The sequence below is a fragment of the Marmota flaviventris genome, chromosome 1, assembly GCF_047511675.1.
Source record: "Marmota flaviventris isolate mMarFla1 chromosome 1, mMarFla1.hap1, whole genome shotgun sequence".
In the NCBI taxonomy this organism is placed as follows: domain Eukaryota; kingdom Metazoa; phylum Chordata; class Mammalia; order Rodentia; family Sciuridae; genus Marmota; species Marmota flaviventris.
Window position 1 is genome coordinate 54,347,898 of NC_092498.1, and position 26,953 is coordinate 54,374,850.

Sequence of the window (26,953 nt, forward strand, 5' to 3'; positions counted from 1 at the left end):
GCAGCCCAGGGGCATATAGCACTTGCTAAACCTGCACAAGGCCCAGTCAATCCCAAGCATTGCAAATATATATATGTATATATTTTAAAGCCCCTTATAGTACTAAAATTGTGAAATGAACAAAATGCTGTGGGGAAAAGCCCTGAGTAAATACTGGTATGGTTCAAGTGAAATCACATCTGTGCAGAATCTTAATGGGTAGGTTGGGTAGAAGTTTGCCGGTGAAGTAGTAGAAGTTTCCTAGCCAAAGGGAATAGCATGTATAGGCCTGGAACGGCACAGCCAGTTTGAAGCAGGAAATGCTTTCATGACAAGAGCAAATAAAGAGAGCTGGAACAGTAGAAGCTATAAGCAGCAAGAGCCCAGTTATAAAGAGCTCAGGCTCTGCTGAGGAACTTGAACTTAAGCAGAGAGCAAGGAAAGAATTTCAGCAAAAGCATGAAATGATCACATAAGGCTTTCTTTAATTGACATTTATTGCGCACTTAACTATATGCCAGGCTTTCCTTAGGTGTTTCACCTACTCTTCCTCAAAACCCTTTGAGGTGTCATTCATTTCTGTACCCATTTGACAAATAGGATAACCTAAACCCAGAGAGGTTAGTAACCTATTTGAGGTCACATAGCTAGTTAGTAGTAGAGCAAGACTTAAAGCAGATGGTCTGGTTCCAGAGCTTGCATCTAACCAGAGTACCACACTGCCTATAATAAACCACACTCTACAGGATTGTGGAGGGGCTATTAGAGGCAAGATTGGCAAAGACACCAGCTAGAACCTGAATTTCAAGAATAACAGTAAGAGTAAAGAAGAAGAATTGTATTGTCATGTATAACTAATTAAAACAAATTAAAAAAAAAAAAAAGTAAAGAAGAAGGAAGAGTAGAATTGATATGAGCCTGAGACCAGCCGTGAGTGTATGAGAAGCCCAGGGTGATTGCCATGCTGCTCCCTGAGGTTAGAAGTACAGGATTCAGGGTTAGGCTCATTACAGTTGAGATTTACCTGGTGTTGATTTCTAATGGAAGATCTGGACTAGAAGTAGTTGTGTGGCATCCTGTCACCCAATGGTGGAAGGCAAGATTAAGATGGCCCCTGGGGATATACATATTCACAAGCCATGTTGTTGGGGAAGAATTCACAGTTAAGACTAAGAAAGGCAGGGAGACAGAGCCAAGATTGGGAATAACAGAATAACAAAGCCCTCAACTTTTTTCAAAAAGGATAAGGAGGTGCTCAGCTTTGTCAGATCATTTGAAAGGTCAAAAATGATGAAATCTGTGAAGAAATTATTAAAATGGCAATTAAGAGGTCCTGAGTGACCTTTGAAGTAATAGTGACAGTGGAGCACTGACCATGGGAACTGTCTCCACCAGACTGAAAGGGGGCTGGGCAAGTACAGAACAGTCTTTGGGTGAAGAGGCAGACATGGAGGTATGTGAGGCCAAAGCAAGGTTTTCTGAGATGGGCAGGATGTTCGTAGGCAAAAAGGTGGATGATGGTGGGAAGAATGATTAGAAAGATGATGTCAGATGATAACTGATGGACAGAGGTGCCCAAGGAAGCAGAAGAAAGTGAGACCTAGAGCCCAGTTAATTTCTTTTTTCTCCAAAAGAGCTAGAAGGGAAAGAAGGAACTGAGGGTGCCTACCTAAGTGCTTCTGAACAGCAAAGTGTGGATTCCCATAGTGACATTGCCCACAGTGGTTCAGGTGAAGGAGGCTGAGAGTTAGGGTCAGCCAAGCAGAATGCATAGGACAGCACAGTCAGCACTGGGACCCATGAAAGGCTTTGGGGTCAGTTATGCAGGAGCAGGTACCTCAAAGGGAATTGCCATTTGAAGTTGACCTGAATGGACAATTGGGTCAACTTTCAATTACTTTCAGACCAGATGAGAGATTTGATAACCTCAGGGAGTTACAACAATCAGTATGATTGCTCTCCACAAAACAACCAACCCCTAGCTCCATCCCTTTAGGGCAGGTATAGCCCTGAAGCTGGGAAGGTGCTCCAGCTGGGCTTGGAAGAGCACCCTCTTTGGCTGACCTCCTGGCCTAAGCCAAGGGCTGGGGTGGAGGATGCTGTCTGGAAGCACCAGGTGGAAAGCAGTCTTTAACTCTTTTTGGCTAGACCTGCTCTTTTCATATTATCCAGGGGGCACAAGAGGAGCTGGGCCACTCAGGCGTGCCCCACACTCAGATCACAAAGCCTGCTTCCCAATCATGAACCTCTTAAGAAAGGACTCTGACCCCCATTCAGCTATATTCCTGCATGAACCTCAGAGAACAGAGAGTTAACTCTCCTTCAGCCCCCAGCCTGGGCTTTTCCTGGGAAGATGAACAGTCCTCCTTCCTTATTGTCTGCACCAAAGGAACAGATTGCGTCAGTTTGTAAACTCTGTTACGTTCGTTCGCAAAGGCCTGGAGTCAGCAAGCTTGTATTTCCCAGCGGACTCAGCAATGCTGATCGCCTGGGCTGCCTGTCTGCCTCAGGCAGGACCAGAGGCTGCCCCCACCCTGTCATCCTACCCCTCATCCCTGAAGTAAGGAAAGGGGCTTCAAGGAGAGAGGGAAAAAAGCCTTGAACCTTTAGTTGGCCCATCTCACTCATCATCCAGACGTGCTCTCTATCCGTAGGAACCTCCTCTTGCTTATGTGCCAACCTGGGCTGGACTTTCAGGCATTCCTAGGGTTTTGGCATGAGCAAGTGCTTAGATGTCAGAAAAGAGGTTTTCTGGGAAAGCAATCTACTCCATGAGTTGGATGTGGAAAAGTCATCTGGTCTAGAGGTGAAGGGGAACAGAGCAGAGGCACTGGGTGGATGGAGCCATGCTGCTCCAGTAGCACATGGAAGATCGGGCAGCTGCCTGCTCCCCACTGGCACTGACAATAATGAGGCCCAAGAGGCATTTGATAGGCTCTGCCTCCCGGCTCGGGGGCATTGCATTATTAATTGCGTTGTGTTAATGTTCATCATCTCTGAAAGCAATCTGTGTGTGCGTGTGGCCTGGAGTGCAGGGGATGAGTTGGCTGTGTTAAACTGCTACTATATTAAGGTGAAGTGTCTCTTCAAGTTCACAGCTCTGGCTGTGGCAGCAGCTTCAGCCTCTGTGTAACATCAGTAATGGTGGAAAACCCAGCACTGTGGCATGGGTCCCTTTATGGCAGGAAAGGACTTCAGTTATGCTCTGGGTGCTCTGGATCGCTACTCATGCTTTCTCACAAAAGGCCGTGGATAGGATGAGTGGGTTGGTAACTCCTCCATTTTCTGTTGCTATCATAGAACACCTGACCCTGGATACTTTTTTTTTTTTTTTTTTTTTTTTTTTTAATGGATTTATTCTCTTTTGCAGTTTGGGAGGTCCCAGAGCATGGTGCAGGTACCAGCACTGGCTTCTGGTGTGGGCCTCGTGGTGATGAGCATCACGTGGCCAGAACACTTGCAAGAGAGATAAGATAGGAAGCCAGAGAGTGGGGGAGGGGCTAACTCAGCCTTCTATAACAGCCTATTTCTATGAGATTCTATATATCAGTCCCTTCCAAAGGTGGTGTCCCCATGCCCTAATTACCTTCCACAAGACCTCACTTATTAAAGATTTGCCCTCTTTTAATACTGCTTCCAACATGTGAACCTGTAGGAACAACCCATATCCAAGCCGTTACACTCTGAGAGAGCCTGGAGTGCCTCAGACCACAAATCATTACTCAGTTCTTCTCTACTCCCTGTCTCTCCCTCTGCCTGTTCCCCTCCTGAGCTTGATGATTAGCCAGCAGGGCTTCCCCACTTGCCTTTCTCCCTCATATAACCTATTACTTTTCTTCTCTGGTGGACTCCTAGTCACAGCTTCCTGTGCATACTGTTACAACACCAACTCCCCCCATCCCAGACTTGGAAAATTCAGAGTGGAGAGAACCTCAGAAATGGTTTGCCTTTCATTTTACAGATTAAGAAACTGAACTCAACACAGGTGTGAGGTACCCAGCCTGTGGGAGCTAGAGCTGGTACCCGGATTACAGTGGAACCCAAGGGGTTTTCCTGTTCCTTGGCCTATTCAGCCTTTTGCTGTTCTTGTTGCAGATGGCTGGGGAGTTTTGAAAGCAGGAATATGACCTAGCAGCATGAAACTCTGCCTCTAAAGCCTGACATCCCTCCTCCCCCAACCCTGTGTCACCTCCTCAAAGCCAGCCCTGACCACTCATATTCTACCCTCTGGAAGAACTTGTCCCCAGCCACCCCACTTTGCACTATAATTCTTACTAGATACCCCAGGGTAAGGTGGGGGTCTTGTGCTGCTAGGGATCCTGCCCTGCCTGAGGCTGCCCACTTCCTTGTGGCAGGGAGCACCCCCACAGCTCTTTTCCCTGGGGCTGAAGCTGGCTAGAAGCTCAGTCATTTTTTGTGCTGCCCCAGGCCTCCTGCGTAGATGGCAGGCTGGTACATGGGAGGAAGTGGCACTGCTCATTGCCAGTAAATCCCCCATAAATCCCTTTTCTGGATTTATTGGCAAGTCATTATCTGGAGAATGAATCCCCCACTCTCTTCCCCTATTCTGCATTTATTAAATTCTCTTGCCCTCCGTGCCCCGGCTGTCTTTTCAAGCTGTCTCTTCAGTGGAGGCAGCCCCTTGGCATGCTCTCTTCTCTGTATCCTTACTGCACTGTGATACCAAGAAAACTTCAGGAGGGGGATGTGGGTCTGCAGCTAAGTGAACCCCAGCATGGGCAGAATTTCCTCTGTGGTTTGATAGCCAAGCTCTTCGATAGACTCCTCACTCCCACCCCCCCCACACACACTCTTTAGGAAAGATTTCAGAATCTGAAGGCTAATTGGCTAGGGAGGGCCAGGAGAAGTGGAGAGTGTTTGCATTTATAAAACCATCAGCCCTGCCTGGTTTTTACTTCTCTTCCTTCCTCCGCACCCCTTGGCAAACCCCGAGAGGCCCCCCGTCCGCATTGCACCGCGGCAGGGAATGTGCCTTGAGCTTAGAGTGGGAGAGTGACTCAGCCCCCACTGCTGTCTGATTGAAGTAGCTCTTGTTTTAAGGAGCTGGACAGGATCCAGACATGGGGGAAAAGGGAAACAAGTTGGGGTTGGAGAGGGGCTAAGCATATATTTCTGGAAGCCAGGGCACAAAGTCATCAAAAAGGGGGCTGTAGGAAATAACACAAGTTCTTGGCCACTACCATCCTCCTCTTGCTCCAGCTGTGGTGCTGGGGGATGCTCCATTTCTCCTCTGTCCTCTCCCCCCCTCCCCTTCTTAGCCCAGCCTCAACTGGGGAGGCTGAGCCCACAGCCCGGCTAGGTGGGTGCGGAGGTGTGCGAGTTGCCTGGCCACGAGGAGCTCTTCCTCAGTAATTAGGAGACATGCAAATTAACAGCCTGTGCCATTTGTATTAATTTGGTAAATAAGCCAGAACAATTTCATTAGTGGCACATTAATGTGCCTGGGAGCAGGAGGATGTGTCCCACCATGAGGCAGCAGGGCCCTCTGGCTGTTCCAGCCCACAGACAGACCAGGTCCAGCATGTCCAGCGGCTGCCCCTTGCCTACCCGGGTGTGGCAGAAAGGCATGTGATTGGTTCACGTGAGTGTGGGGACAGTCACACAACCACAGCTTTTCCTATCTACCCTCATTTGCCTTATCTCCACTCCTGTATTTTGTATGAGAACCCCAGGGTGTAAGACACCAAAGCTATTCAAGATGAAAGGAGAATGAAGTGACTCTTGAAGCAAGGATTGGTCACTTCTGTTTAGAAGACCCCAGTGCACTGCTTGGCAGCTGCTGGAGGTCACCACCCTGGAAATGCAAATCTAGCCATTAGCTGCTGGCATTGCTTGATGGGAAGAGGAAGCAGTTTCATGCGCACGCTTGTGTGTGTGTGTGTGTGTGTGTGTGTGTGTGTGTGTTAACGAGGCCTGAACTTAGGGTCTCCTGCATGTTAGGCAGTTGCTCTTCCATTAGGATATATCCTCCAGCCTATTATTATTATTATTATTATTATAATTATTATTATTATTATTATTACTTTATTTAACTTATAAATGGGATCTCTCTAAGTTACCCAGGCTGGCCTCAAACTTATGATCTTCCTGCCTCGTCTCCTAAGTAGCTGGGATTATAGGCATGTGCCACCTCTCCTTAATACACAAGACCCTCTCTTCATTTTGTAGTTAAGGAAGCAGTCTAAGGGAATCATGTGATCTGCCCCAGAATTCACAACTAAAGCTAAAAGTTACACTGCAGTCCACCTAACTCAAATCCATTTACCTTCTACCCCCTCGTGACCCAGGCAGTGCATACACCAGCTTTGGAAAAGATTCCATGTGTAAAAAAACAAGCTTCCTGTCCCATGGAGCTGATAATCGAATGAAGATTTTTGGACATAAGTGCCCCTACCAGGAAATAAGAAATTAATCATCATGATGAAGCATTTATATGCCAAACTCTCTTCTCGTGCTTAACCTATTTTTATTAGCTCATTTAATCATCATAACAAATTCTCTGAGGTAGGCCTGTTGCATTCCCAAGTTTACAGCAGAGTAAACAGATACAGAGAAGTTAGTTATTGGCCAGAGCTCAGGCAGGTGGGAATCGGTTACTGCCACACCACTTCCTCAGGGTGGTACCACCTGCCCCTTCTCATGGTCTCTCAGGAGGTTCTTGTCTCCCCTAGAACTATGTGTCTAGTCTCAGATTCAGCATGTGTGCTAATCATTATTGACACTCCTTGTGTACACACATATACACATACTCTGTGGCACCACATGACCATGTCCACCCACATGTGTACACACCAAATGCCCACACACACACACACGATGCCCACTGCCAGACTTCTGGCAGCCCATGGTCATCACCTAAGTCCTCAGTTTCTTGATTGTCACCTGCCATCATAGCAGACCTTCCTCTGTTGAGTCTAGAGCTCTTCTGAAGTGCTTCAAGGTGCTGATTATGCAAGTGACTATATGGATTGCACTTTGCAGTTTACACAACACTCCATGGGTAGTATCTCAACTAATGTTCATAGTGGCCAGATAAGAAGAGGCTTTGTGTGTATTTGATAAGAATAAGCCTCCCATAACTCTTGTCTTTAGTTTAAGGTGACTTGTAAGAAATCACTCTCTATATATTCCTACATGTACTTGATCTTCGATATTTATAGATTAAATATTTGGAAATTCACACACTCGGTAAAATTTATTTACAACCCAAGATCAGTTCTTGTGGTGTTTTTGTAATCACTTGTGGATATTCACAGAGTGGCATAAAACTAGTCACTTGGCAAGCACATTGCATCTCAGGCTGAACAGGGCAGCTCTCTACCTTCTTGTCACAGCTATCAGAATATAAATGTGTCCTTTTTGTGGTCTATTTAGTGCCGTGCTTTTTGCATTTTTGTGCTTTTTGTTGGTTATATTGTAGTTTAAAATGGTACCTAGCAAACAGTGCTACAACATTCCTCCAAGGCTGGGGTGTGCACTAAGGAGAAAATGTGTGCATTAGGCAAGCTTCATTCAAGCTTGACCTGAGTTATCAAGCTACTGGCTTTGAGCTCAGTGTAGGTGAATCAACTGTATATTAAATAAGGGCTTTTAAACAGAAGCACATCTAAAACAAGGTTATATACTAATCACCTAACAAAATTAGTGTGACCAGAGGCTCCCAGGAACCCCAGCTTTGTATTTCCCCTTGATGGTTCAGTATTCTTTAATTCAGTGTTCATGGTCACTATATAGAGCACAACTACCATAGATAAAAATGGACTGTGTCTATGTATATGTAGATCTCACTGAGGCAGGGTGTTTTGTTTTGTTTGAAACTGGGTCCCTAGGTTGCCCAGGATGGCCTCAGACTCTTGACTCAAGTGATCCTTCTGCCTTGGCCTCCTGAGTAGCTGGGCAGGTACCTCTGTGCCTGGCTCATAGTGTTTTTAGTTAAAGGAAAGTTTTAGCATTAAACAGAAATAGAGCTCCTACAGACACAGATCCACATAATGTTACAGTGAAGCCACAAGTTACCATCAGTCAATATAAAGAAGAGACACCGTGAAGGATGCTCATGAGTTTCAACCTGGGAGTTTTCTCTGCTTACAACTCCCATAATTCTCTTGGAGTCAGAGAAAAGTCACTGAATTCCCGCGTCCATCCAGGCCAAGGTGTGTCCATGAGAGTGGACAAAACCTAGTAGTTGGCTAGAGAAGCTGGGAGCCCAGTGACACAGGAGCCAGCAGAAACAATAGCCCAGTTACCTTCCCCTGAGAGCCCTCATTTGATTGAGAAATTACTGTAGCAATGGCAGCTGTAATGAAAGGGGAAGCAGAGCCCCACAGGCAACAGCTTTATCTCCCTGGGCAACCTGAGATGGATCCAGTGGCAGCACAGTGCCCAAGGCCAGAGGTTTCTTTTCTCTGCTACTGGCTGGGCCACGGGACTTGTCAAGCCCAAGTTAGTGCATGGATTGCAGGCGGGGAGGGCTGGGGCAGTGTAAAGTCGGGGCTCACTTGCCAAGGAGAACCCGCAGCTCCCTGGCAGGACTGGCCCCACGTGGGTTCTTTCTAGTGTGAGCCCTGGAGAAAGGCGAGTCTCTGGCCTCAGAGAACACGGTGTCAATTTTGGATTTGCCATGTGGAGTGAGGCCCTAGCGTGGCATCTTACAGGATGAGAGAGACTGTGCCTGTCTGGTTGCCTCAGCAACCCATCTCTGAGGTTCTTGCATCAATCCCAGCAACCCACTGCAGAGAGCCACTCTGGCCCACCTCACAGCACAAGCTGCCCAAGGGCCTGCCAGCCCTGGAGTGATGCCATGTGGCCATGCAGGGCAGCCATCCTCAGTTTTAGAGAAAGGACACTTGGCTACTAAAAACAGTGGAAAAGGAGAGGTCGGAGAATGGGGAAACTGGTGTGGGCCTGAGCTCAGTGTTGGCTTAGAACCAACCTCATTTGCTTTTGGCCAGGCATGTGTCTCCTGAGCTTTAAAACACAAGACAAGCAGCCTCTCTGTTCTTTCTACTGTTGCCCCCAAATTCTTCTGGGACCTACTGCTTCTGGCCTTAGCATATGTGGCAAAGCTTAGCAAATTAAGACAAAGAGACCATCTTCCTAAGTAACATCGTGCCTGTTGCAGTTTTTGCCCCACCACTACAGGCCTAAGCGCCTACTTCCCCACCCTTCCACTGCAGGCAGTTTAGTCTTGCCATGCCCTGGACCTTTGCAAGGTAGATTGTCCTTCACCACATAATCAGGATCCCATTTGTGCCTTTACAAGCACTAGATGATAGTTCTTCCTGCTTTTTCCCCCAGTGGTGTGGTGCAGGCCTTGTGTCCACCCAGCCCAATCAGGGATAGGGAGAGCCCTCTAAGCCAGCATTTTCACCCAGGCTCTGCTAGTCACCTGCAAGACCCCATGGGTCTGGATGGTGGAAGGAGCCATCATTACCCCTTGGAAAGCAGGAAAGGGGCCCCAGAATATGGCTAGGGGAAGGAAGTCTGTGGAAGCTGAGTACTTGTCTGCTCAGAAGCAGTCTGTATCCTATGGTGGACCAGGCCCCTTATAAGCTCCACTTGCTTCTCTTTGCCTTGGTTTCCCCCTACAAAATCAACAAATCAGACTTAATCTGTATAGAATTCTTTTATCTGACCCCAGTATATTTTGCAAACCCCTGCTGTTCCACACCCCAACTTCAGGGGGTATTGGGCTCCCATTTCCTTAGCTGTGGGCCTCAAGCAGGAAGAGGGTATGGAAGAGGGAGGAACTTTCTGCTCCACACTACCTTCTCTTTACCCCGCATCTACCTCTGTCTACTTCTGGGGAGCCATGTCACTGACATGTCCTGGCCCCTCCCCTCATCACTTCTAGCCTTCTGCCACTGGCTGCAGCTCAGACTTTGAGAATTCCCAGGTATTTAGACATTCATTTTATTGCTTAATCGAGCTTGAAACCGTTTAAATTAATACAAGTTTTTACATTTAGCAGCAAAGGCTTTTATAGGCCCCTTTGGTAGGAAAAGAAAGAGGTCAGGAGAAAATCAAGGAAGGAATTTATCCTGGACAATTGGCTTCCCATAGTGGGGACAGATCAGCCACCACAAAGAATGTGACCCCGAACAGAACCAGAACCAGGTCTGGGGGCCTAGGGGTAGGTCTCTCAGTGACAGGAGCCAGGAACCCTTAAACCCTGTGGGAATTCCTGAGGATTCTGGGGTTCAGCCACAGTCCATGGCCCAGGATCCAGGCTTGGCAGTGACCATACCCTTCTAGTTGCTCCTTCTCAAAGGTGACCCTCTGCTGGGGTTGCCCCCTTACAGTTCCTATGTCCTAATGTAGTTTTTGCCCACATCTTCCTGCCTCACCTATCCTCTTCTCTCCTGGTTTTCTCGAAGCTACTTTAATTACCTTCATTAAACATTAATCCTTTCAGTTCTTGCAGGAAGAACAGTCTCCTCCCTCAGGATTTTCTTGTTCCCTGAGGCCTGTCTTCCTAGCGCAGTGCTGAGGTAGATGCCGAAGAAGAGTGGGGTGTAGCCATGCCCCATCTGCTGCTTACCTCACTCTTGATCCTTACACACACACAAGACACACACACTTAATTACATACCAAGGAGAGTCAGTGAAGTGATGAGGTATCAGAGAAGTTCAAGCACATGGAAACCACAGGCCCCTCCTGCTCTTCTTCCCCGGGGCAGCTGCCCAAGACCTGGGAGCCCTCTGCCTCAGCACACTGTGCTCCCCTGCAGACTCAACCCCTGAACAGGCAGGACTCTCCCCACAAGTTGACAACCTATCTTTCTGCCCCCAGGTGGAGGTGGAGGTAGAAAGCATGGACAAAGCTGGCAACTTCATCGGCTGGCTGCACATGGATGGCGCTAACCTGTCCGTCTTGCTGGTGGAGCACGCACTCTCCAAGGTCCACTTCACTGCCGAGCGCAGTGCCTACTACAAGTCCCTGCTGTCTGCTGAGGAGGCCGCCAAGCAGAAGAAAGAGAAGGTATGAGTATGGTGGCCTGTCCTGGCATGTAATCCCTCTCACCCTGTCCTCCCCCTCCATACCTCCATAGGTATGCCTCCAGAGAACAGTCCAAGTGGCCCAGGATGGTGATGATTTCAGAACTCAACACCAAGGCGCCACACACATTCAAGGGAAAGACTGCCAGTTTAGGTGGCCATAAGCCTGTTGCAGACCTGAGGTGGGCCTGGGCTGCCAGCCTGAGAGTGATCCCCAGTGATCTCCAGGCCTGCTCAGGTAGCCCTGCAGCAGAACACTGAAGGATGACTTTGGGGCAGTGGGAGAAATAACTCGGGCGCCCCTTGTGAAGAGGAACCTGTGGCCACCCTTTTTCCCCAGCCCTGACCCTTCTCCATCAGTGCCCTCTGGGGAAAGGTGAGGCCCACTGCCATCCCCTTTTGAATTGCCTTAACATCGCCCTGCAGGGAAGCAGCCCCAAGAGATGCATAAAGCTGTTAGAATAGCAGATTTACAGCCCATCAGTCTCTGCAGACACTGCATTGAAGAGACAAGGGGGGTGGGTCACAAAGCAGCTTTAGGAAACAAATTGATGATTAAGAAACTCAGTGGTTTGGGGATGGGAGCCAGGCTTAACACCCCCATTCTAGCCTGTCTCCAATGACTTACAGCCCAGCCCCCATAATGGGGATAAATCAGCTGGCCACCAATTTCTCAGTGCTTCTCAGAGCTTGAGGAGGATTTCGTAGGACAGCGGTGCTGAGCCATAAATTTGTTCTAGGAATAAATGTTTCCTTCCCCATGGGGCAGCCATCTGGCTCAAAACTCACTTTCCAGAGCCAAAGCCCAGACACCTGCCAAAAGGAGTTGGGGGCTTTGGGCGCCTGAAGGCACTATGTTCTTCCCCAGCCCAGAGTAGCTCCTCCTTATTCAGGACCTCTCTTTTCCTTCTGGGCTAAGAGATCTCCCTTCTGGGTCTGCCTTGTTCTGTCCCCTAGGAATTTGGGCATGCAACCCAGGAGACACAGGTAAGACAGACTCCAGAGAAAGTTGGCTTAGAAAGTCAGGACAGGTAGAAGAAGCTGTCCATCCATGCCTTAGAGAAGCTAGCTGCTGAGAGTTCAGGCTCAGAGGAGGATTTCCTCTGTCCTTGTTTCATCTCCTGCTCATATTAAACCCTGTCTTCCCAGAAAGAATGAAGGGGAAGCAGGCTGCCTTGGCTCCTACAGAAAGGGAGTCACACGCTTCCTCTTGGATTTCCTGCTTGTGACAGCTGAACTTAAGACTGCCACCCCCATGTCCTCTGCTGCAGGGAGATGGGGGCGAGGCAGTGCCATGACCGCCTGTTATAAGGCTGAACCTTCACAGAAGAGAAGCCACTAGGGCCAGTATTGTAGCACCAGAGTCTAAGACCCTGAACTAAAGACACCTTTGCCCTGAGCCTGCTTTCTTGCTACTCAGCAAATGACAACTCATTTGACCCTGAAAGCCACCTCTTCAGATATGGGCCATCCTTTGTCCTCTAAGAGAAGAGATTTGAGAGGGATGCACAAAGGACAGGAAGGGGGGTCTGGCCTAAGAGGGAAGTGTGTATTCCTTGTCAGGTGCTAAACTGGGCATCATTATTTACTACACAGTAAATTCGTCTGGAAGAGCCCAAGCTGTCATTTCACTGGTGCCACTTGATGATGCTGAGGAATAATTACCAGTGATTAATTACTTACATGGGTTGCATGTTTTTATTCCAGCCCAATTAAAATGCAGCACAAAGCTCTCAGTGCTAGGCCAGCCTGCCTCCTGGGTCCCTCTTCTGCAAATCCCCGCCCTCTTGAAGGATTCCAAGGTACCCAGGCTGGCTCCTGGTGGAGCTGGTGCCCCAGGATGGCATTGGTAGAACCTTGTAACAGCCCACATTGGCTGTACTCAGATGAGAGAATTTGGTGTCCATCTAGGGGACATAACCTGGGTATCTCGGGTGTATACAACCTTGCCCCACTTGTGACCCCATGAGGGCCACCTTTCCAAGGGGGATAGGGGAAGAATCATCTAAGCATCTGTGCCTGCAGGCTAACCAAGGAAGGGTAATGAGATTTGGTGAGACCAGGCACTAGCAGAATTCTCTGGGCCATGTGATTATGTGTGCATGCATTAGTGAGTATGTCTGTCTAGGGGAACCTGACAGTGCAGGTGTCCCAGCAACTGAATTTAGCTGCCTCCCTGCTGGGTTTAATTCCTCCCTAAGGGTGACTCCTCAGCCACCAGGCTAGGTAGGGCCCTCCCCTTTCTCTGCAGGAGACTGATGAGACTTCCTTCCCCCTCTCTCTTAAGGTTTCTGGGCAGATCCCAGGGACCACAAATGGCAGACTAAGACTCTCCCGCCCACACACATTCATGCCCAGCAGGGCCCTTGACAGGGCTGGATTGGCCATTGATTGGCTTTTATTGAGCTTGGCTTCCCTGCTGTGGGTTTGAAGGCCTCCACCACAGTGGCCCCAAGCCAATCCCACCCCTGGAGCCTTGTGAGTAGCATTATTAAATAGGATTTAGAAAGACTCCCACCAATAGATCCCCACATTCCCCATCTCTTGCCAGAAGAAGGACCCAGGGCTCCCAGGGGAAGAAGAAAAGGAAGGCGGTGGCCAAAGGCCAGGGGAGACAGGTGGCTCCTGTCCTGATCCAATTTTGCCTGTGCCCAACATAGTAGACTCCTTCCCTAGGGACAGGGATTCTAAGGAGCCCTAAAATATAGAGGGGACCTGAGCAAGACAGGAACTTACCTGGCAGAGCTTCCAGGAGCAGATGGGACATGCCCTGCCTCAAAACAGAGTTTCATCTTGGCCCAGCCTTGAAGCAGAAGAGATGCCATTCTCCAACCTAATCACAAACCCTGCCATCAATCAGAGCTGGCATGGCCTCTCCACATATGTGGCCCAGAGTGACCTAACAGCAGTGGCATGCTTGGTCTCCCAGAATCCCTGGGCCCTGCTGCTTAGTGCAGACCCAGGCCATAGGGGTTCTTTCTAGCTGCTCCTTCCAGGAGTCTAGGGTAAAGCCCTAAGGCACCAGCTCTGTGTGTGCATAATTGCTGTTCCTTCTGGAAAAGGTCTTTGGGTTTTCCTCACTGTCCAGGAAGAGGACATTTCACCTTTTAAAATAAGGGGATTCTTAAAACAAGTGTCTTGTCGGGCATCTCTCAAGAAGCCACTGGCCAAGTTACATTTAACAGCTTGCTTAGGGCCACTGTCCACCACATCCAGTTGAGCTGTCACCTCTTCCCCCAAGAAGAAACTCTCAAGGCTTCGTGGTCAGAAGGGCCAAGTTACACCATCTTCCCTTCCTCATGAATAGCTCTTCATCTTTGCCCTTTGGCTGCCTCTGACCACCTCAGGCCCAGCCACTTTGTATGGCTGGCGCCACTTTGCTCTCCTTGTTCTTACTACACAGGTACAGTATGCACTCCCCCACCCCCATCACCACGGGGGGCTGAGGGCCATTCCTGAGGCTATATTTATTTCATCCGTAACCTCAGATTGCTGCCCACCAGAGCCCATCCAGGAACCAGGCTCCACCTTCTCCCCAGAGAGGAGACCCCACTGTTTCCTGTCGCCCCAGGCACTTTCACTTGAGGAGTCATTAGCAGTTTCTGCTTTCACCCTGTCAGTCTGTTCCCAAATCAACACAGCTGAAGAGCACTTCCCCCACAGCCAAAGGGAAGCAGGGTGGGGTTGGGAAGGAGGCCCTGAAGGCTGCCCAGGCCCAGGGCCCACTTTGGGAGCCACTGCAGTGCCCTGATTCTTTACCAAGCTGAGGGCCTGCTGTGGTGGTCTGGAGCCCTGGAGAGCTGAGATGGAGGGGTGGGTGAGCTGAGGGCTGCGGAAGGGTGGCTGTGGAATGAATGGTGCAGGGCTCAGCTCCAGCCCATTTAAGGTAATGCTGACAGTCTTGTCCCAGGGACAGTTTGAGTCCCATCAATCCTCAGAGCTGCAAGGGTTCCAGAGGACTTGGGAGCCCAGAATGACTCACTGGAACTTCCAACCAGGGGGTCTGGGAGGAAAGCCCCAGCCCTATCAGGACAGAGGCTTTGGAAGCCTCTATGACTATCCCCCACAAAACCCTCTCATAGAGAAGCCCCCAACTAGAGGCCCCTCTACATATGGGCAGGTGAGCCCTTGAAGGATTAAGCCAAATGTGCAGGATCTGAATGGAAGTGAGACTGGCTTCAAGTCCTGCCATTTATCTCCTCCACTGTGGCTGAACAGGGGTGAGTGTGTTAGAAGCAGGAGAATGCAGAAGTCTCTGGGAGGTGGTGGTAAGAAAGGCGGTAGTGGTGATGGGGACAGGCATTGGGGTGCCTGGAGCCTGGGAAGTGCGAGCAAGAAGGTAAGGGGCTTTTTGCATTAGAGCCCAGCCACAGAGCAGAGGCCACAGCATGCCACCCAGGAAGGCACTGCTGTGTGACACCTCTGTGTCTCGGCTGTTTCCAGCATCCTCCCTTGGATGCACAAAGTCTTCTCTTTTTCATTCTGGTCTCAGGCCCTTGCTTCTTCCCCTTCTAGTGGAAGAATACACTCATGCCACACTAAGGGCAGAAGTGTGAGCTCTGGGGTGTGACCCAAGGAGGTTTCTGAATCACAGCATCTGTGCCTTTCAGCTGCTTCCTGAGTCACCCAGGAGTCTTCATGTTCCCTGAGAGGCACCATCTCACTGATGGCATGATAATCTTACAAGGGAACAAAGGAAACCCTGAAAGCATACCTCGCTTGACCAAAGTCAAACACAAGTTCAACAGCAGTCGGGCAAGAGGCTTCTTGCCTAAGCTTTTCCCACTGCCCAGCATTGCCTTTTCCCTCCAGGATGCTCAGTCAGTGCCAAAGTGCCCCTGGAAGAGCTCTAGGTCCAGGCTGCCTATGTTTCAACCCTGGTTCCACTGCTTCTAGTCAAGTTCATACCTCAGTTTTCTCATTTATAAAATGGATAATATACTTCTTCAAAGGGTTGTTGTGAGGATTAATTGACTTGATGTTTGGAGAATGTTTAGAATGACGTCTGGCACTAGGAAGCATGTAAGTTCTCAGCTGACACTTGGATCATCCCCTGGTTCTGTGTATGTGTCTGTGGGACCCCATGTGTGGTCTGGTCCCCCTCATTCCCCACCCCCTTGCTGCTGCTCAGCTGGAAAGCCACCTCCCTCCCCTGCTCTGACAGGCCTCACTACTTGGATAATCTCCTGGCCGCAGGATTGGACTTGACGCGCTGTCACGTCGAATCAGCTTCTGAGCCACTGCAGCCCTGACAGCGCAGGGCTTGGGGAGGGAAAGGAGGGGGTGGCCCAGCTTCTGAGCTGAGATCAGAGCAACCTGCTGGAGGTGAGGAGGGTGGAGCAAAGGAAAGCTGCTCTGGAAAGGCCTTCTTGCACAGTGAGGAGCCCAAGGTGGTAGCTTACAATGCCTCAGGAGTGCCCATGGCCTTGGGCAGGTGGGAGAGCCTGGAGAGTTGAACAACCCTGCAGAGCACTATGGGAAGGGAGATGGAGATCTGGGACACTAGAGGTGGCCTAGTGGGGAGCCCAGAGCCAAGGCAGTTCATTAGAGGGGGTCTTCACACCCTGGTACACATAAGGACCGCCTGGGAGCCTGGTTTTGTTCTTGTTTGACTCTCTAGGATCCTTCTAACAGATTCTAATCTGGTAAGCCTGGGATAGGACCCAGGATCTTGCTGAGCTCCCCAGTTGCTTCTGATGTCTGCCAAGAGCCCACCCCCTTCCCCCTCAGAGGCGGGGGCTCCAGAGTGATTTGAGTGCCCCACAGTGACCCTTACACTCACCCAGGATTACCCACTTTGCCCAAAACCCCATTCCTGTGCCCTCTGACATCCCTTTTCCCTCCTCTCATTTGCCGCCTACACATGCAGGTCTGGGCCCACTATGAGGAGCAGCCGGTGGAGGAGGTGATGCCTGTGCTGGAGGAAAAGGAGCGATCCGCCAGCTACAAGCCTGTATTTGTGACTGAGATCACTGATGACCTGCACTTCTATGTGCAGGATGTAGAGACAGGTGAGTGACCCAGCACCTCTGTCTTACAGCTCCTGCATGGTACATCCATCTCAGGAAGGGAACCCCTTTTCAGCAGGAGGGAAGAGCATAGCCCAAGGTTCCAGGAGACTCCCCTGCAGAGCCTATGCCTCTGCTACCCCACCCCCAGCCTCCTGGGCCCAAGATTCATCTCAGGAACGTACAAGCGAGCCCTGGAGTAGACAGGGCAGGAGGCAGGGGGTGGCAAGGCTAACAGGTCCTCTGAGGATGGGTGAGATAACAGATTTGTCTGGGTGGTGCTCTGAGACTCTTAGGTAATGGTTTTGCTTCCAGACACCCCTGGCTGGGCTGAGCATGAGGATTTGTAGCCCTCAAAGTCTGTCAGGAAGCAAGGAGAAAATCTTCTGTACATAGTCAGGAAGCACCAGCCAGTATGGCTCAGTCCCCCACCCCCAACTTCCCAGGGAAGGTGACAGCCTGGCTTCTCCTTCTCCAGAGGTTAGCATAGCTGGAGTGGTGGCTAGTTTCCATGGCAACAGGCAGGCTCTAGGGGAAGTCATCCCCTGGCAGTCTTTCTGAAGGACCCTCTCCTCCCTCCTGTGCTTGAGGACTATGTACTGTGGCCAGTCCCCTAGTCAGAGACCTCAGGCCTCTGGAGGACAGAGGGCAGTGGAGATGGCTCTGTCAGCAGCTGGCCCCACTTTTCATCTCTACCCCTTTTCTCTCCCACTTCTTCTTTCCTCCCCATCCCCTTTACTCTTCTGCTTCTTCTCATACCTCCCCCAACCCCTCCCACCCCCACCCCTGGTGCTGGGAATCAAGTTAGTTAGGAGCAGAGGAAAAGGCTCTTAGAACTGCCTCTGGGTCCAAGGAACCAGATCCTTGGCAGAGGAGGCTACAGATGTCTCTGGCACCTTTAGTGGGCAGCCCCATAGATAGCGGGATGTGGCTCTGCCCCCACACCAAGGCCCTCTCCAGATTGCTAAGAGTCTCGTCTCAGCTACTTCCCCTCTAATGACATTTTCTAGGCAGCTGCTTTTGTGGCAATGTCATTTCACCAATTCTGGCCTTGGGCTGGCTCTGCTTAGAAAGGAAAGACACGGGGGAGGGTAGAGATGTGGCTAAGTCCTCGGGATTAGGTTCTCTTGAGGTTGACCACAATCCTGTGAAAGCTGGCCCAGCAATCGCCTTGGAAATGAACCCAGGAAGCAGCCAGCCTCCAGGTCTGGGCTGTATGGCAAGGAAGACCCAGTTTTGTGGTGTGTTTCCAGGGAAGAATCAGAGTTGTTCATTAGCCAAGGAGCTAGGCCCTCAGAGACCCTGGGGAAGGGAGCTCAGAGTAGACCCTGCCTAGGATACTTGAACTCCCCAGCCTGCCCCAGGTTGGGAAGACCTACTGTGAATAACAACTGGCTCTGAAGTCTCCAGGGGCAACACTGGAGGGAACAAGTCTTCCTGTGGCTGCCCAGACACAGTAAACCCCACCTCCTGTCTCCAGCAGTTCTAGGAAACCAGAATACTAAAGGGAATGTGATCTGAGGCAGAAAATAAGGGAAAAGAGAAAAACACATGTTCAAAGCATAGGGGGAGACCCGGGAGTGAGGTGCTTCTTGGAATGCCATGTGGATTGTGGTGGGCTTCAGAGGAGACCCTGCTGCCCTCAGGTGGCTCCATGTAACTCATGAAAATAGATTCATAGGCTCCCTCTTAGGAACTGTCCATCTCCTTGGGGACATCCTCTTGTTATTCCCCCTTCTCTCAATTAAAGCCCACTTTCAGATAAGATCTGATGAAAGCATCGACACAGGTTGCAAATGATCAACTAGCTCTGTGTAAGGACCTCCCAGAGGGTTTTGCCTGTTCACAGAGGGCAAAAGCCTACTTCTCTTGTCCTGAAACAAAAAATATAAGAAAATAAAAGTAGAGCAAGTAAGGGAGAACCTGTGGATGTAGAGGCTTCCTCTTAGTCCCTGGCGTGTGACTCTAGAGAGGTCTGGCCTCTGGGGTGGGAGGGATCTGCGCTACTTAAGAGTCCCTGTGCTCACACTGAGTCGTGTGAATGCTAGGGCTGAAGCTGTGCAGCAGCCTGAGAGTGGACATGTGTCTTTGTGTGCATATGCAGAGATCATTTTCAGTGCAGTTGAATTATTAAGCACCCTGCATGCATTGGGGATTCTCCTAGGCCTTACGCAAGTAAACAGAAACGAGTGAGCTAGGCTCTGTGCCCTGAAGGAGCGCACAGTGTAGTGGCAGAAACAAACACAGACAAGGAATGTATAGGGCCGATGGTATCGAGTGTAACAACAATATACATGTGTTCTGCACCTGTTACAGCTTGGCCTTCGGCCCTGGAGAGAGAAAGGTCCCACACTTAGACCACACGTCCACAGCCCAGTCTTCAACTCTGAGAGAAGAGGGGCAGTAAAGGTCTAAGCAGAGCTAGAATCAAAGCCAGAAGGGACACAAAAGTAGAAACCACAGGGGACGGATACCTAGCACGGTGGGGGCAGGGAGGGTACAGCAGGAACAAGTTAGAGAGGGAAACTAAGGAGGCCTCAGGTGGTGAAACTGTCACAGAAAACCTGTAGACAAGCAGTAGGGGACAGGGACTCGCTGCCCTCTGTTGAAAGGAGTCACAAGGGTGGGAGGCAGCATGCAGGAGCCCATCCTGGCAACACTGGAAGTTCTGTTCAGCACGGATATCACAAAGTGACAAGGGTCAGAGCAGCCCAGTTTGAATAGTTGGGGCTCTGGACCCTTCTTCAAGAATTCTTACCCTCGTCTTTTAGGGTTTCAATTCTGAGTCCTCTTCCTGTCCGAGGCTTCATGGGACCCATCCTTCTTCACCTCTGTTGTCCCCAGGAGACGCTAGACAGAGTGGCTTCTGTCAGTCACACTTCTGTGGCCTAGGCCAGGATCTGGCCCTTGAAGGAAGGGGCCAGGCTGGTCAGCTCTCGCTGTGGAGAAGGCTGCTTGGCTCGGCATTGCTCCTGTCCACTCCCTTTCCCACCTCCTCACTCAAAGCCCAAGCACATTCCCAAGGGCTTCACAGTCCCAGCCAATAGCCTGGAAGACAGTGTTCCTATGAGGCCCCAAGTGTCCCATGTTTGAAGATGGACAGCTTGAAGTATCTTGAATGGGGACTACAGAGGCCCTGCTTGGGCTGGGGGCAACGCAGGCTATGGTATACTCCAGAGTTTCACACCCTACTTAGTCCCAAGATGAGGCTCCAGCAAAACATGACAGCTGGGACTCTCTACCCTCTTCCTTCTGTAGGCACCCAGCTGGAGAAGCTGATGGAGAACATGCGCAATGATATCTCCAGCCATCCCCCTGTAGAGGGCTCCTATGCTCCCCGCCGGGGAGAGTTCTGCATTGCCAAATTTGTAGATGGAGAATGGTAAGCCACCCAGACCAGCAAGGCACCGAGCCTTAATGAGGAGGAAAATGAGTTTGTCCTGGAGTGCAGACCTGTACAGCTACAGCTGGATATCAGGTGTTGGCCTTAGTGTCTGCTTTCCGCTGGGTTTTTAGTGATGGTGTCCAGCAGCTCTTCGGGGTGTCCCTGTGAGTCCCTATAGTCCAGCCAGCCTTTGAAAGATGAAGTGGCGTCCCTCCCACTCTCCTGGGGAATGCCGTGGTGGGTGCTGCCTGGCTGGCTGGAACTCTCCAACATAGCCCTCATCCTCAGGGAAGAATGATGTCACAAGAGTGAGGCGGAGGCGGGTTCACATTGAGCCCAGACCAGCCGCCTGACCCTCCACCTCTGCTGTCTGGGACATGAGCTACAGCACTCACAGGCCAGAAGAAGGTCATGATGTGTGATCCACCAAGGGTAGGGCCCATGGCCTTCCTAGGGTGACGAAGTGACTTGGATGTGTTCCCTGCTACGGCCTCCCAGACAGATCTGCCGGCTAATTACAGCTGCTGTTTAGTGTGCTGGGTTTAAACAGCAGACATCAATCTAGTCATTAGTCTTGTTGCTTTATGCCCCAAGGACACATTAATCTGCTCCACATGCTCCCTTCTCCCTCCTGCGCTCCAGCTCTGCTCTGACTCCATTAGATGGTGTCCACCGCACCCTAAGGCTGGGCTTCCATAGAGGCCAGGAGTTGCCCTCTGTGACAACACCAGGAGATCCTAGGCAGGGAAATGCTATGTCCCCAAGCTCCCAGGGGACCGAATTCCTCAAGGCTGTCCCTTGAGCTCTGCCTTTGATGCCATTGCAGGTACCGCGCCCGAGTAGAGAAAGTTGAGTCTCCTGCCAAAGTACATGTCTTCTACATCGACTACGGCAATGTGAGTGTTGGGGGCCCATGGAGGAGGAGCCAAGGAGGGACCATCACACACAGAAGCCCATCTGATCTCTTGAGGTCCCTCTGAGCTTAGTGACAGAGCTCTGCACATTTGGACACCTCTGCTGTCCATATATCAGGCCTGGCCTGAGTGACCGGGAAGAATGGATGTCTGTGGCCAGAGGCTTGGAAGCACTAAGTGTCCCACACCGACCACCCCCATCAAGGATGAGGGCCCAGCTGCTTCCATTCTTTCCCTTCTGAAGAAGCGCCCAGGGCCTCTATAGCACAGGAAGGCCTTTTACATCCTGTAGCTCCTGGTGCTCCTGCTGAGCCAGGCTTTTCCTTCTATAGATCCCCAACACATACCCAAGCCAGTTGCCTGGGAAGGGACAGTCACAGGACTGAGCACCTGGATACCCATGGGAGAAAAAGCTTCTAGGCTGGTCCTGGGAGTTTGTGAACAGTCTCTGGGGGATTCCCTATAGGCTTAGCAGCAGGCAGGAGAAAGGGTACAGTCAAGGAACTTGGTGCTTCTGGGGTGTGACTGCGGTCTTCTGCTTTTCTCCCGAACCCTCCTCAAGGATGAGCATGGGGAATCTGCTAACAGAGAGCCCAGAGCTGGGCCATGCTCCCCACTTATCACCTGGGCACACACAAGGAAAAGGTCTTGCCAGACTGGGGTGACCCCACCCATCTGGGCCAGAACCAGGGGCAGGCCCATGTTCTACAGGGACCCTGTCTCAGTGTGCTCCCCAGCACACCTCCAGAATCCCCCTACTTCGTGGAGTAATAGTTAGGGAGCCCCACAGAGGGAAGAGCATTGGAAGGAAACAGTGGAGTCCAGCTGTCACCATGATTATATTAATGGGAACCACCAAGTGTGCCAGAACCAAGCCCAGAGTGAGAGGGCAGGAGTCACAGCTTCCCCGCTGGCTGCCTGCACAGTAGGACCTGTGCTTCCAGGGCTCACCAGCTGTGCATGGCTAAGTAGAACCAAGTTGTGGGGCCAGCAGGGAAGACCCAGAGTTGGAATTCCCAGAGGCCTGTCACAGAGGGTTGTCCTTGAGAGCAAGGGGGCATTGAATATGTTATATTGTTGGCCTGGTGCTTCCTCTGTAGAGAGAGATCCTGCCATCCACCCGCCTGGGGACCCTGCCTCCTGCCTTCAGCACTCGTGTACTGCCAGCTCAAGCCACGGAGTATGCCTTTGCCTTCATCCAGGTGCCCCAGGATGTGAGTCTTCCTCCTTCCAAACAGACTGTCCCCTCAATAACTGCCACAGTCTCCCCAGGCTGTCAGGAAATGATGAAAACAGTAAAGAATTGTTAGTGATAGGACTCAGGAGATGGGAGTGATTGACTATGAAAATTGTGGGAAGGAACCACAAAAGAGGTGACATGAGAGTGTTTCAGCTGGGTCTAGAGAAATGGGGAAGCCTAGTGAGCCAGAATGCATGGGGGCAAAGAAGAGGCCACCACCATGGATCCTAGGAGCCTTGTGGGTAGCGGCAGGACATGAGAAGGGAAAGATTAGTGAGGGCCTGGTTACCATGGTCTCCTCCGCCCTGACAGTTTATTCTTTGTACTGTGGGTGAGAGGGGGAATGGCAGCATTTTCAGCCAGAGTGAGACATGATCAAATCTGTTTCTGAAAGTTAGTTCTGGTGGCATTGTGGATGGGAGAGACTGGGCGGAGTGATAGGGAATAATTGTAGCTGCCCAGGTTAGAGACAGTAACAGCCACACCAAGGCTATCAAGTGGGGATATGAAGGAAGACTGGACAGGTCTTAGATACATAACTGCATCAAAGGGGTGGGGGTATAAGGGAAGGAGGAATCTAGGACGAACTGGATTTCCAACACATGGACAAGTTGCTGTTGGCCAAGGGGGAAGGGAAAGAAGCTGCCCTCCAGGCAGATATGTGGTTTTCTATATGGAAAAGAGAGAAGATCTAGAGTTATGGGTTTGAGTATTAAGACCATGGGAGTGAGTATGTGGAGGGTGTGTTGGAAAGTAGAGAGAAGCTTCGGAGTATTGGCATTCCCATCACCTGAGCGCAAGGAGCCCAGAGGAAGAATATGCCGTGAGAGGGGAAGACATGTGCTCAGGGTCATAGATGGCCCTCGGTTTCCAGAATGGGAAAGCCAGTGTACGGCATCCCACTCCCCGTGGTGGGGGGTGGGGGTCCAACAGGCTGAGACTTCATCTCTGAGGAGAGCAAGAGTGTGAGAAGCATGGCTGATGCTGCCAACCATGGCAGGGTGCCAGAAGCAAAGGGGAAGCTGGGAATTAGCATTGGTGACTTTTTCCTATCTTTTTGTAAAATGTGCTAAGGGAAAAAGAGAAACCACAGAAGATGCTGAGGGTGAGAATAACAAAATGAATGAAGGGAAGTCAAAAGGGTAGGGAGACAGAGGGTGACAAGTGCCCAAGATGCCAGCAAAGACAAAACCAGGGATATGATGCAGTCACTGCTGGAGTAAGACACTGCAGAAGGTAGGAAATGAGAGGGGCCAGAGCAACAAGTAGAGGTTACTTTGGGGCAGGAAAAGACACTTTCTTCGGAGACACAGGATAGGTAGGTGGGGGCCTTAGGTACGAGATAGAATGGTTTGTGTGCAGATTCCTGGAGTGAAGGGAAGGGGGTTCTGCCTGTCCAGTACCTGTTCCCCTTGATGGGACCCAAAAGGAAGGGCACCAGGCCCCTGCAAACCTTGTTTTTTTGGAGGTCCATGGAGGACCCAGGGCCCAAGTGGCTGCTTAGTTTTCCTTCACTCTCACTAATTTGCTGGGGCCCTTCCAGGAGGATGCTCGCACAGACGCCGTGGACAGTGTGGTCCGGGATATCCAGAACACTCAGTGCCTGCTCAACGTGGAACACCTGAGTGCCGGCTGCCCCCACGTCACCCTGCAGTTTGCTGACTCTAAGGGTGATGTGGGGCTGGGCCTGGTGAAGGAGGGGCTGGTCATGGTGGAGGTGCGCAAAGAGAAACAGTTCCAAAAAGTGGTAAGTGATACAGAAAGTGTCCCCCCACATTCCACCACCATCATCACAGATGAGGGGACTGGGGGCTGCACCCAGAGCCATTGGGGAAGTAGGGAATCTACCACCCTGCTGGTCCTGCTGGGGAAACATAATGGATTTGGGTTTGTTGGGGTTTTTTTTTTTTTTTTTTTTAAATCTAATTACATCCCAAATTAATTGGCTGCGGGCTTGGCTGAGAATGCAAACTGGAGCGGAAAGTTTCCCTTTGTATGTACCCCCAGGTGACAGGCTGGAAAGCCTTGCCAGGGGTAAGAGGGGGTCAAAGCCTTATCTCACTGTCTCTGCCAATCTCTTACTTTTTCGTAATATACAACACCCAAGTCCTAGCACCCAAGGCCACCCAGAGTCAGAGTTGCCCAGGAGGCAGGACCACAAAGACTATCACAACACTTCTTAAAGGCCTCAGTGTCCCTGGAAAGGTCCTAAGACTGGGAGACTGCGGAGGACCTGGCACTCACCATTTACATGGGCTTCTCTCTGGTGGTGTTGGATGAGGGGCACTGATTGTGCACATCAGTGGTCTCTGGAAGAAGAAACCTGTATGAATTGCTACTGTCTCTCCAAAAAATCAGACCCCTCTCACCTTCCCCTCAGAGACTTCCCAGTTTCCTCAGATGGCTTCTAAGACTTAGCTAAAGTCTCCCTATAGAATTGGAGATCTTAATGTCCCTGTATGTAGCTACCCGTAAAGTCTCTGGCATCTAGGAATTTCTTTTGCCCCAGTCCCTAAGGCAGACACCCACCACATGTTCATTCATTGATTCATTTTCTCATCAAATGTTTATTGAGGACCTCCCATGTATCTGTGAGAAGAGACAACATCGGCCCTGTGGAGCTTACATTCAAGCATGAAGAGACAAAAAATAAAAACGAATATGAGTAAATTAAACAATGTTAAAAGATAAATACAGGGAAAAAGAAAAAAAATGAAAATAAATACAGGGAAAAAGAAAAAATAAAAGGATCAGGAGCATAATTATGTATAATTTTAAATGGAGTCATCTGAAGCCATATTAAGAAGATGTATTTTATCAAAAAACTTGGGACAGGATAGATAGCCAGATGGACCTCAGGGGAAGAGCGCTCCAGGCATATGGAACAGCCAGTGCCAAGAGTTAAGGAACCAGAGACCTCTGTGACTGTTTGTGCTTACTCTGGGAACTGGGACTCCTGGAGGGCTTTGAGGCCCTGAATGGCATGGAGCTGACCTAGCATCTATCTGCAGGGTCATTCTGGCTGCTCAGCTGAGAACGCCCCTGTCTTAACTGCTCCCTTCTTTTCTTTCCATCAGATCACGGAGTACCTGAACGCCCAGGAATCGGCCAAGAGCGCCAGGGTGAGTTCTTGCCTCGGTACCCCCTGGGCATCCTGGGTTGAGAGGCTTGGCCCAGTGAGTCCCAGCAGGTCTCACATCCTGAATAGACATGTTCTCTTCCCTCTCGCAGCTGAACCTGTGGCGCTATGGAGACTTCCGAGCTGATGATGCCGATGAGTTTGGCTACAGTCGTTGAGGAGAACTGTGCCTGGCCCCAGCACCGCTCACGCCATTACTCTTCCTCTGCCAGGAGGGTGTTCCAACTCCAGACCTGCGGGGAGGGGTGTAGATTGGTCCAGCTTTGCTTCTGTATATGGAAATGTCTCATAGGGTGACATCAGGGCTGGGGGAGGAGGGTATCCTGAGTCTTGCTGGGGACAGGCCATCCTCCTCTGGGATGACAGCACTGCTGTCCAGAGTCTGTCCCAGTCGATTTTATATTTTTATTTGGGGGTTTGTGGTTTTTTAAAAAATTGTCCTCAAATCAGGAAGAAATATGAATGACTTTGTCCTAGTGAAGGGGGTAATCCTGATGCCCAAGACCAGCTGCCAGCTGGCACCCACCTCTACCCCAGACTGCCCTTCCCCAGCTCTGTCCAACTGTTGATTATGTGATTTCTCTGATACATCCACTCTCAAATGCCAGCGTGTCCACATCTGCCACCTCACCAGCCCATTCTGTATTTAAAGCTTTCAAGGCCCAATAAAATAGTACCTGCTGTCTGCAGCCCTCACTGTCGTGCCAAGAGCCTGGGATCTTAGCAGCCCCAGCCAGGAGGAGACTGGGACACCCAAATGACCCCCAACTAGTCATTCAAATGCCTGGCTACAACTCCTGAAAGCATAGCCCACTGGGGAAGCAAGGCATTTCATAGGGTCCCCAGCAACTCCTGGGACCTGGTGGCCACCCCTGGCAGCATGATTTTCATACAGAAGACTAGATGTCTTTTTTGATTCATTGTGTGTGTCTGCCCTCAGGGACCTTAGAGATTCAGAAAATCTTGGATAGCAGGCCCAGGCAGGGAGGTGCTGACTGTACTACAGCAGGTCCTGCTTGGTCCCCAGCAAGGATCCCAAAGGGAATTAGGTAACCAGTGAGATGAATTCCCCAGTTCCTGCTGAGGCGGGTACACAGTGCTTTAAGAACAAGGCCCCCTTGTCCTTCACTGGAGAACAGAACTGGAAGCACAGGCTGCTCTGAGAAAGGTCCAGGACCCTAGCAAGGAGATCTGTGTGCTCCACACTAGCTCCTGTTCTTACCCATGAGGGAGAAGACCCATTATGGCAGCCATGTGGTGTGTAGCGAG

At 50.6% G+C, this 26,953-nt stretch overlaps 1 protein-coding gene across 1 annotated transcript in view; it reads left to right on the plus strand.

The window, feature by feature from the left end:
* The window catches only part of Snd1 (staphylococcal nuclease and tudor domain containing 1), a 410,684-nt gene extending 384,311 nt beyond the window's left edge, over positions 1-26,373 (plus strand). The window contains exons 17-24 of the mRNA XM_027926283.2: positions 10,793-10,981; positions 16,868-17,009; positions 20,265-20,388; positions 21,218-21,287; positions 22,406-22,519; positions 24,089-24,292; positions 25,623-25,667; positions 25,777-26,373. Coding sequence (XP_027782084.1) covers positions 10,793-10,981; positions 16,868-17,009; positions 20,265-20,388; positions 21,218-21,287; positions 22,406-22,519; positions 24,089-24,292; positions 25,623-25,667; positions 25,777-25,842 — 954 coding nt within the window. The 3' untranslated portion in view covers positions 25,843-26,373. The remainder of the gene's footprint in view (positions 1-10,792; positions 10,982-16,867; positions 17,010-20,264; positions 20,389-21,217; positions 21,288-22,405; positions 22,520-24,088; positions 24,293-25,622; positions 25,668-25,776) is intronic.
* Positions 26,374-26,953: the final 580 nt, after the last annotated feature.